The sequence below is a fragment of the Styela clava genome, chromosome 4 (genome assembly GCF_964204865.1).
Source record: "Styela clava chromosome 4, kaStyClav1.hap1.2, whole genome shotgun sequence".
NCBI classification, from domain to species: Eukaryota; Metazoa; Chordata; class Ascidiacea; order Stolidobranchia; family Styelidae; genus Styela; species Styela clava.
In genome coordinates, this window is record NC_135253.1 from 17,405,674 (window position 1) to 17,416,335 (window position 10,662).

General features: G+C 35.6%; 1 protein-coding gene across 1 annotated transcript; it reads right to left on the reverse strand.

Annotated features, from left to right (window-relative positions):
• Positions 1–10,162, reverse strand: LOC120327213 (uncharacterized). Its single transcript, XM_039393668.2, has 7 exons — positions 10,031–10,162; positions 9,690–9,752; positions 7,253–7,402; positions 6,842–6,934; positions 6,170–6,445; positions 5,688–5,893; positions 1–5,303 (listed from the first exon to the last, which is right to left on the reverse strand). Exons 1-7 carry the CDS (start codon positions 10,074–10,076, stop codon positions 5,118–5,120), a joined length of 1,020 nt encoding a protein of 339 aa, XP_039249602.2. The 5' UTR covers positions 10,077–10,162; the 3' UTR covers positions 1–5,117.
• Between the last annotated feature and the right edge of the window lie 500 nt (positions 10,163–10,662).

A 10,662-nucleotide genomic window follows, 5' to 3' on the forward strand; every position in this document is an offset into this window, starting at 1 on the left:
AATTCAGCTACAACAAAAAATTCACCAAAACGGATTTTTAAATTTTATGATTTCAGTAATATTCTCAACAATGAATGATATACGGGTGGTAAAATGCCAAGTTATTCCAACAACATGATCATGTTTTGCAATTTACAACCAATATTATGTATGTAACTTTGTTTGACAGAGCCCCAAGAGCTCTAACTACAAATATCAAAAATGTGAGGCCAAAAAAGTCACACTACAACATTGTCAAATGTGCTGTATTTACGATAGATAACAGGTTTACCAAAAAGAATTACACGAAAAATGGTAAAATAAAGATCAATTCAGCAATATCTACTTGGTGATATGCATCTGTTGATGATTTTATGTGTTTGTTTCGGAAGTTTAATAACAGAATTAATTGTGGTTGTTGGGGGTGCTTTAAAAAAAGGTTGCATGGAAAAAAAGTTTTCACAAAATGTCAAGGTTTGATAGTAGTAGAGAAGTAGAAAAAATACTCCCATGTTTTTTTTTCATTTGATAACCACGCCACAGAATTTCTCCGATAAGTATACGCAGCAATTGCGAGAGGCAGAAATGCCAAGGTGGGATTTCATCGCATTGCAAACCAATATTAGCAATTCTTATATATATTCGCGCATTCCCATCTGAACAGCGTGGAAAAGATTATACCTATCTACACACTTTAAGAACTATGTCAGATGAGCGTCATATTATTGAATATCAGTAAAGGAATAGTGCAATGGGAAAAGACATATAAGGCAGAACTTTCAGTAGTATGCAATCAAATAATCTTATTGTAGAATATATATTTAAAAACAATTCGTCACGCCAACTGCAGTTCGAAACTTTTTGTCTCTGGCTGAGCTTAGATACCAATTGGCACTCATGTAAACTGGTAAGACTGTAAGAGGCACGCGATGGAGCAGATACTAGGAGTATCGATATCCCAGCTGTCATTTGAGTGGGTACTGCTGTTTTTATTGCAGATGTTACTGATCTTTTCGTATTAAAGATTTACTGGCATCACCGATTTAAGGATGTTGGAAACCAACACGCAATATTACAACTTACTTTCAACACGCGGTTTGAATGAATGAAAAAGATGAAACTAGTATTCTTTAGAACAGCATACAATTCTATGGAATGAAATCATACACAAAAGCTCGTCGTAAACCTATAGCTCAATAATCAAGTGGAATTTGATGCATGTGCGCAAAAATGTGCGCGTTACTACGTACAATCGAAGCACACAGGAAAATGTGTGTGATGTACTAGCATTCAAAATGTTTGACTAAACTATGTTGGCATAACAGGTGCACATCACGGTTTTGCATACGCATACCTTCTATCTCCACAAGGATATATTAATTTTGCCAAAGTCAATGCAGCACTGAAAGGTTCCGGTTCCCCCAAAAGAAAACACGTTACACATCGTTAGATACCAGTGGATGGTTTTACATGACCTTGTTCGGAGTGAAAGACGAGGTCAAATATTCCAATCCAATTCAACTAATAAAATATTTCCAAGTCCCTAAGCTTAAACTAGGAAAACGAAATGCGCGCGGCAACGCAAATGTAGTTTGAAGAGCGCAATAGAATGTGGCTAGTTGCTGTCGATGGATCTTGGCTTGTATGGACCTTTCCCCGAGAATCGACTCCCTTTTTGCATCCGCTCAGACACTTTTATCACTCAGACAGATTTTCAAGCGTGTTTGTAAACATTACCTCTTTTTCGCGTTTTTGAACTCTATTCGTTAGTTTTCAGTTGTTTTTCGGCAACTTAAATATAAATAAGATAATTCAATGATCACTCTGTCTTCCTAGGAGTTTTAATTTAATTACAGTAATAAAATATTAGTGTAGAAATAGCTGTGATAGACTGGGCTAAAATTCTTTACCGGTACTTTCAAAAAACAGATTGTTGCATCTGATGAATCATAATGATGGTTTAAAACACATACCCCATGTTCCAGGCGCCAACTCGCAAGAGTACTCTTGAAATAGCCTCGAAAATTTCGCAATGGTAAAGTATAGGAGAAAAATTCGGGGATCAAAGGGCGGGGAAAGGTCCATTAGTGAAATAAACTACCATTTATTCTACTAAAATTGAATTTCTGACATTGTAAGGAGGTTCAATGTTACTATGTATGCAAAACTAAACTATGTAGGTATGAAATAATTGTTTTTAACAAAAAGGCGCTTCTGAGGTATTCGTACCAAGATGACGCACAACCTGAACATTGTATGTTTACCAGGTTAAGGTTCAGGATGTGCGTCATCTTGGTACCAATACTTTAAATCAGGGCTTCCCAAACTAGGGGCCGCGGTCCTGGAAGGGGCCGCGAAACGAATTCTAGGGGCCGCGAAGAGAACACCAATTTTACACAAATTACCATATATATTGTACTTTTTCAGACTCTTGATTCAAAATACAATTATTATACAAATAGTGTAAAACAAAGATTTCACGATTCCGAGTGATTACATCATCATAATGATAATACCGTGTTTTTCCGAAAATAAGACACTGTCTTCAATTTTCTTTCGAAAATAACACTAGGGCTTATTTTTGAGATAGAGAGAAAAGAGATTTTTTATTATACAAAATATGAATACCGATTTCCGTTCACTTATAAATAGCACGTTTTTATTTAAAATAACTGCTACATATAGACTATTAACCATTTAAAAAAAAGGAGAAAAGATTTCTTGCTATCGACTGGGACGCAGTGGTTCTCGAACTTCATCGTATTGTGACGCCCTTCAAAAATATGCTCAAGTTGCGACCCGTGAAAATACGTATTGATACCTTTTATTAAAAGACCTTTTTCGCAATGAGTTTCATATAAACGAACAAACAAAACTTAACGACAGTCAGTGAAATCGCAATTAATGGGCCTTGGTAGAAAAGCCTGCTTTATATAAATACGAAATCGCAAAGAAGATGGGAGTGCGCAACGTTTTTTGAACCAATGACAAATAATCTTTATCTACAGATAACCGAATTTCCAGAATTAAACTTTATTATTACAGCAACATCACAAGTAAGATCGATTTAATCTTTCTTTTTTTCAGGGAAAGTAGAAGATATGGGTTGTTGGAAAGGTTCACGAATCACGAAATTTTGCGACGTCCTAGCAAAATTGAAACGACTCACCTCCACGGGATTGAGTCAAAAAAAAGTTGCGCTATCGACTAAGTCTTTTTTAAAGGCGAGCGCTTATATTGAAACCTTTTTTAATATTCAGGCTTGGTCTTATCTTCGGGGAAACACGGTGAATGATCGCGCTTGCATAACAATGCATATTCTGATCGTGAAACCCGATTTGCGCATTGCATAACAATGACGCCTTCAATCGTTAAGCTAGCGCTTTCCGAGGACGATTTGCTGAGTGCGCCTCGAAACATATTACACATCATATTTATTCTAAATGTTTTATTGTTTCAAATGACGTGTTTATGAATCAAAATCATTTTGCCGTTCTATGTGTTTACTTTCTGTACATAGGGTCTATTGTTACGTAATAACAGAGATAAACCCTACATGCTGCAATTTCGTATAGGCTTTCGTTTAGCAGTTTATTCATTTGCTGAACCTAGTTCATCAAACTTGAGGGATTTCTTTAGCATTTTAAAGAGAAATTGAGCAGAGATGAAAAAAAAAGGAAACGTTAACTTTTTTCCTTTATTCCTCGGGCCTACGTGATTAAAAACCTCAAAAGACATTTAGTACATATTAACGATGACAAAATTGTGTTTTGTTTTGAGGCAGTATATTTTTCGTGTCGGTGCGCCATGAGTTTTTTCCCTGATAATTTGGCGTCGCACAAAATGCTGCCTTATGCTAGTTTGATCAATAAGAGTGAGCAATTCGAGATAAGGTCCATGCCGTCGGTAGCCAGACATCGTAATTCATCATTTAGGCCTGTATAAACAAACATTGAGCCTTGCTATGCAGCAAAAAGCATTCGTACCCATGACACTGAATAATTGGGAAACGTTAATCTGAATAAATATGTGCTTGTTTTTGTTATTGAGTAGACATGTTAAAGTTGAGGGAAAGTTTGGGAAGCCCTGCTTTAAATCCACTTAAAAAAGATTGCTCAACATTATATACTCCACACCCACCTCGGTATCATTATCTATGTCATCTACATCAGGGCTACTCAACTATTTTTATCGAAGGTCCGCAAACAAAACTTTATTATTATTTGGGTCCGGTCTTTCCAGAACTGATATTTCGGCATCCTTAAACGAGCACTTCCTCGACCGACTAATGATTAGTAGCAAATTAAAATTGTTTATTATGGTGTTATATTTCTTTTCGTATATATTCAAAACTATGAAAGTCATTTTATGATAAGAAATTCAAAAAGTGGAGCTAATGATCCAAAATAAATAATTAGGTGCGGTCCAAATCCAATACTCGAAAGGTCCGGATTCGGACCGCGGTCCGCCAGTTGAGTAGCCCTGATCTACATTATATCTAAACAATAAAAAAAGCTTTATGTCCCAAAACAATGCTAAGGCCGGACTACTTATAAACATTCAGCGTGAGCATCAACTTTCTTGCAAAAAATCAAAAATGCAGTTCACTGAAATTCGAGATACTTTTTATGCCAAATCAGAGGTTTTTGCAAACGATCAAGTGCATAGTTCAAAATGAACTGATACTACATCTGTATAGTCGATAAGTGTTTAGAACTATTGGCAGGTAGGCTAATTACTAATTGAATCCTCGTATGTAGTGAGAAATTTGATTTGAGAAGGAAGCTTTGCAACGAAAATATATCGAAATGAAATATTTCGAAACAGTGAACAAAAACTTTAGGGTGCCATCCCATACACGTTAGTCTTTTTATGCAGCGCGACATTTAATTCGACTACCAAGCGTTTTGTCGATAAAATTGAGTTATAAAATACTCCCCCCTTGGCCGTTACTTAATACTGACACAAAAAAAAATATTTCAATTCTGCCTTCTTCTCGCTGGTTGCCGCTGGTTTAAATGTTATCTAATGTGAATGAAATAATAAAATTTGACGTCCCAGCATAAAACCAGCATCAAATGGAAGATGGAAAATTGCCTTTGAAATTAATGAAACGGACATTGGCGTTGCCCTTCGTCTCACAGTTGACATAATACTTTATCTCTCCACCAATTTGGTTCAGCGTTCATCATTCCTTGGCGGCCATACTTTGGATCTGAATGGACGACAAGTGAGACTTTTGTATAAGTTTTGTAGCTACTGCCGATTCCTGGTTCTATGCCATACCATTGCGTGAATCCGTCTGTTGGAGAGATTTGTCCTGTCTGAAAAATAATAATAAAACGATACGCGTTATTTAATTTTATTGTCCAACCAAACTTCATGTCGGGGTCAATTTTTACATTGCCGTATTTCACAAATATTGATCATTTGAATAGACCAGAATGAAACATGCAATAATGAAACACAGTTGTAAGATTAAATAGTTAAAATTTAAAGAGCAGATAAAAGGACAAAAGTCAATACCCTGACCACGGATTTGATGATTCGAAATGGGATTGTGGACTGGCAGTTACAACAGGAAAATTCATTTTAGTAAAAGAGAACATAAAGTTTGTATACGTGAGAAGGAGGAATCAGTCCGAAGCATTGTGAAAGATCAAAACCACCTTATCACAATAGAAAATTTGGAATGTCGTGGGACTTACCATCGGATTAATTTCCAAGCCAGTCCATACAGTAATGTATTTACTTTTAGGGCGCAACATCGACATCACAGAATCATATTCTCGTTGACTTTTTATTTGTGCCATTGTTGACCAGTAACTCGCACACACATTGTAGGCCATGGTATAATTTAATTCAGGTGCAGTAACGGTCCACAATAACTTGCCATCGACGGTGGTATAATTCTCTATGTAAAGAAATCACGTCTTGGTTATTCTTTTGCATATAAATGTGGACAAAACACTTTCAAAACGACGAAAATTCCAGTATCTCAATCATGTACAGGTCAATTATCAGTGGACTACTTAGATCTGATTGGAGTGTACGGTAAACATAAAAATAAGCTATTTAAATCATTTATTATTAATTTTCAGGTACTATGTATTTGCATAGACGAATATTTCTTATTCTTAAAATATCATGTAGCCAACGAATCTTAAGAAAAGTATTGTGATAATATTACCTCCTGCCTCCATCACGGCATTTTTTATCAAACACTCTTGTGCAGATTTCAACTTGTTTGTTGCTGTTTGAGGTTGAGCTATTTTGTTGACTTGCTTCAAATCACCTTCGGATATCTCGTGTTTTTTGAAAATTTTGCTAGATAAATTCGCTTGTACTTCACGGAAACGTAATTCCAACAGATTGATTTCTTTTCTCTGCTTGTCAATATATTGAGCAAGGTTCGCTAGAGTTTTGTTCTCGACATTTCCGAACGGTTGCGTTTTTTTATTTTGGGCTGAAAATAAGGTCAAGTGAGTTACATTGTGAAACAATTGGTTTAAATGGCATGTAATGTGATTTGTTATTTGTTCTGGTTCAAACATGGAAAAAAAATCTTCCGAAATCAGGGAGATTGCCATTTTCAAGCACTCCATAATTTTTTCAAATGGGGATTGAAACTGAATGATAAAACCAACTATCGGGACCGGAATAGTTACCAGTTCCGGATTTCTCTGAATGGCACATATTGTATAGGATTCGTGTCTTTATAAGGGACCGTATTATACGTATTAAATCTAACGTTTTTGTTTTATATTAACCGTACAGCCTAGACACGGGCCTTACGTAGAAGTGATTGACACAAAGCGTTCATCAATGATTAGTAAACAGTCGTAAATGATACTTAACTTACTGAGCATGTATACTGTAGCTAATCCCATTGCTAGTAGAACTACAAACGTTATTGTGATCAAGATGAGGCATTTCTTCTGACGAACCACATTTCCTACGAACATGTAAAATAACATGAAAGGAATGCTCAAATCTACACGCACAAAAGTAAAATGTCAACACAGTGTTTCATGAATGTAAAATGCACTGCTAAACTTTGTGAAATATGGGTCTAAGAATGTCACAAAAAAATTAAAAAAGTCATGGGTTTCTAGTGTCGTCTTCAACTTTCAAATACTAAAAGTTTGAAATTAATTTGCATATTGGTATCGGGGAAAAGTGACAGCATAACAACTCGACATCCCAATTAATACTGTTATTGTTATGAATCGAAAACTAAAGAATAAAGCATAAAATATCGAACTTAACTCACTAGATAGCTTGGAGGTTTGATTCTTCAAATTCGTCACAACGTTCTTGGTTGCATTAAGTTCTCGTCCGTGACTTTCAGCAGCTGCATCACCTGCGGTTGTCTGAGCAAAATCTAGATAGAACCCGTCGTTACTTGCAGTTGGCATCCTACCTGGATAAATATACAAGTCCTGTGTTGGCAAGTTAGGAAAGTAAAACTACGGTGTATATTTTAGCATTCTGGAAAGGATGCTCATAATATACATGCAAAAGCAACGCGCCGGTTCAGGAAGGGGTAACATGAGCAACCTGTCGGCTGTATATACCGGCGGGTGTGCGGAATAAATGATGGGGACAATATTAAGCTCCGCGAGTATTAAAATTAGACAAGAATTAAATTATTAGCCTTCTAGTCACTTTTTCGTCTCTAAGTATTATCCATTGCGAAAAAGCGATAATTTTACAACATAATACCAATAACAACAACAAAATTAGCCGAACGATCCATATATATATATATATATATATGCCTATTTCGTTTCTAACAATATATATATATATATATATATATATCCTATAATGCAGGGCTTCCCAAACTTTTGAGATCGCGGCCCCTTTTAATATATTAAAATTTTTCGCGGCCCACGTTAAATAATGCCAAACAGTTCGAATTATGCATTTTTGATGTTTTATTGGCACAGCTAATTCCTAACTTTAACATGTCTACTCAATAACAAAAACAAGCACATATTTATTCAGATTAACGTTTCCCAATTATTCAGTGTCATGGGTACGAATGCTTTTTGCTGCATAGCAAGGCTCAATGTTTGTTTATACAGGCCTAAATGATGAATTACGATGTCTGGCTACTGACGGCATGGACCTTATCTCGAATTGTTCACTCTTATTGATCAAACTTAGCATAAGGCAGCATTTTGTGCGACGCCAAATTATCAGGGAAAAAACTCATGGCGCACCGACACGAAAAATATACTGCCTCGAAACAAAACACAATTTTGTCATCGTTAATATGTACTAAATGTCTTTTGAGGTTTGTAATCATGTAGGCCCGAGGAATAAAGGAAAAAAGTTAACGTTTCTTTTTTTTATCTCTGCTTAATTTTTTTTTTAAATGCTAAAGAAATCACTCAAGTTTGATGAACTCGGTTCAGCAAATGAATAAACTTCTAAACGAAAGCCTTTACGAAATTGCAGCAAGTATCTCTTATATTAAGTAACAATAGACCCTACAGAAAGTAAACACATAGAACGGCAAAATTACTTTGATTCATAAACACGTCATTTGAAACAATAAAACATTTAGAATAAATATGATGTGTAATATGTTTCGAGGCACACTCAGCAAATCGTCCTCGGAAAGCGCTAGCTAAACGATTAAAGCCGTCATTGTTATGCGAACCGCAAATCGGGTTTCACGATCAGAATATGCATTGTTATGCAAGCGCGATCATTCACCGTGTTTCCCCGAAGATAAGACCAAGCCTGAATTTTAAAAAGGATTTCAATATAAGCGCTCGCCTTTAAAAAAGACTTAGTCGATAGCGCAACTTTTTTTTTGACTCAATCCCGTGGAGGTGCGTCGTTTCAATTTTGCTAGGACGTCGCAAAATTTCGTGATTCGTGAACCTTTCCAACAACCCATATCTTCTACTTTCACTGGAAAAAAGAAAGATTAAATCCATTTTACCTGTGATGTTGCTATAATAAGAAAGTTTAATTCTGGAAATTCGGTTTTCTGATAAAGATTATTTGTCATTGGTTCAAAGAACGTTGCGCACTCCCATCTTCTTTGCGATTTCGTATTTATATAAAGCAGGCTTTTCTACCAAGGCCCATCAATTGCGATTTCACTGACTGTCGTTATTTTTTGTTTGTTCGTTTATATGAAACTCATTGCGAAAAAGGTCTTTTATTAAAAGGTATCAATACGTATTTTCACGGGTCGCAACTTGAGCATATTTTTGAAGGGCGTCACAATACGATGAAGTTCGAGAACCACTGCGTCCCAGTCGATAGCAAAAATATTTTCTACTTTTTTAAATGGTTAATAGTCTATATGTAGCAGTTATTTTAAATAAAAACGTGCTATTTATAATTAAACGGAAATCGGTATTCATATTTTGTTTAATAAAAAATCTCATTTTTCTCTATCCCAAAAATAAGCCCTAGTGTTATTTTTGAAAGAAAATTGAAGACAGTGTCTTATTTTCGGGAAAACACGGTATTATGATGATGTAATCACTCGGAATCGTGAAATCTTTGTTTTACACTATTTGTATAATAATTGTATTTTGAATCAAGAGTCTGAAAAAGTACAATATATATATGGTACTTTGTGTAAAATTTGTGTTCTCTTCGCGGCCCCTAGAATTCGTTTCGCGGCCCCTTCCAGGGCCGCGGCCCCTAGTTTGGGAAGCCCTGCTATAGTGCATACATACCTCCACTTACTTCCGCGTACGTATGTTGTCCTATTTTGTTGGGTTCCATTACCACATATTCACCTTAAACAAAAAGTACAAGTTGCTAAATCTTGTCACACTTATGCATTGTAATTGCATTGTGGAGATTTGGCTAGCTAGAGTATTGTTTTGGGTGGAAATTTTAGACCTATAAACTTTAATGGTAGTAAAAGTTTTTACATCAGACATTTTGAAAAAATATTACACTTTTTAATATTCAGTAAAAGAAGAGAGTGTTCTTTGCAATAATCATATTCAACCAAACAAAGCATCGCAACTGGCAGAGATGAAAGTTCTAAAATTCTCTCTTTCATACTTACTTTTTTCCTTTGCTTCCACATCATTTGCAAAATCTCTACTAGCCATAATTTACCGTGTTGCGTAATAAGCTAACATAAATTATCTGCTTAATAGAAAGAACTGATAACAATGTACTTTTTATCTTATGTTTCATTTAGTCAAATCAGTGCTCTACATATTACTACTTTTTAACAATGCATTGATTACATATATTGACGTATGAGACCCATTTTTAAATCTGGATACATTCACGTTTTAAAGTATTGCTTTACATGATTTCACTTTTGACCATTTTAAAACTTTCGGAATTGGGGTGTGAAAACTGGGCTGGACTAGTGTCAATTTCGTTTGACAATCTTCTTTTGAAAAACACCACTTGTTTGTTTTACATCTCCCACAGCTGTTTTTCTGATCCTCTTGAACCGAATTGCTTAAAGTATTACATCAGTCGTTCAATTCTAGCACGGGATGCCTCACTGTAGGTTTACATGAATTTATTTTGCTGCTTATAGAGCAGTACTATTTACTTCTAAGTTATTGTGCGTGCCCTTGTCGGACCTGGATCAACTGTTTTATAAAACCTTCACTTTTAACAAGTCTATTACACTCCGGCATTAAAACTTCGTTTACGGAAATGCCTCTGTTGCACTGT

Bases quoted from the DNA above. Each gene is read 5' to 3' on its own strand.
- LOC120327213 (XM_039393668.2), bottom strand. From the start codon at position 10,076: ATGGCTAGTAGAGATTTTGCAAATGATGTGGAAGCAAAGGAAAAAA. The intron at 9,753-10,030 runs GTAAGTATGAAA...TTTTTGTTTAAG, and splicing joins TGTGGAAGCAAAGGAAAAAA to GTGAATATGTGGTAATGGAA. The intron at 7,403-9,689 runs GTATGTATGCAC...ATATTTATCCAG, and splicing joins GTACGCGGAAGTAAGTGGAG to GTAGGATGCCAACTGCAAGT.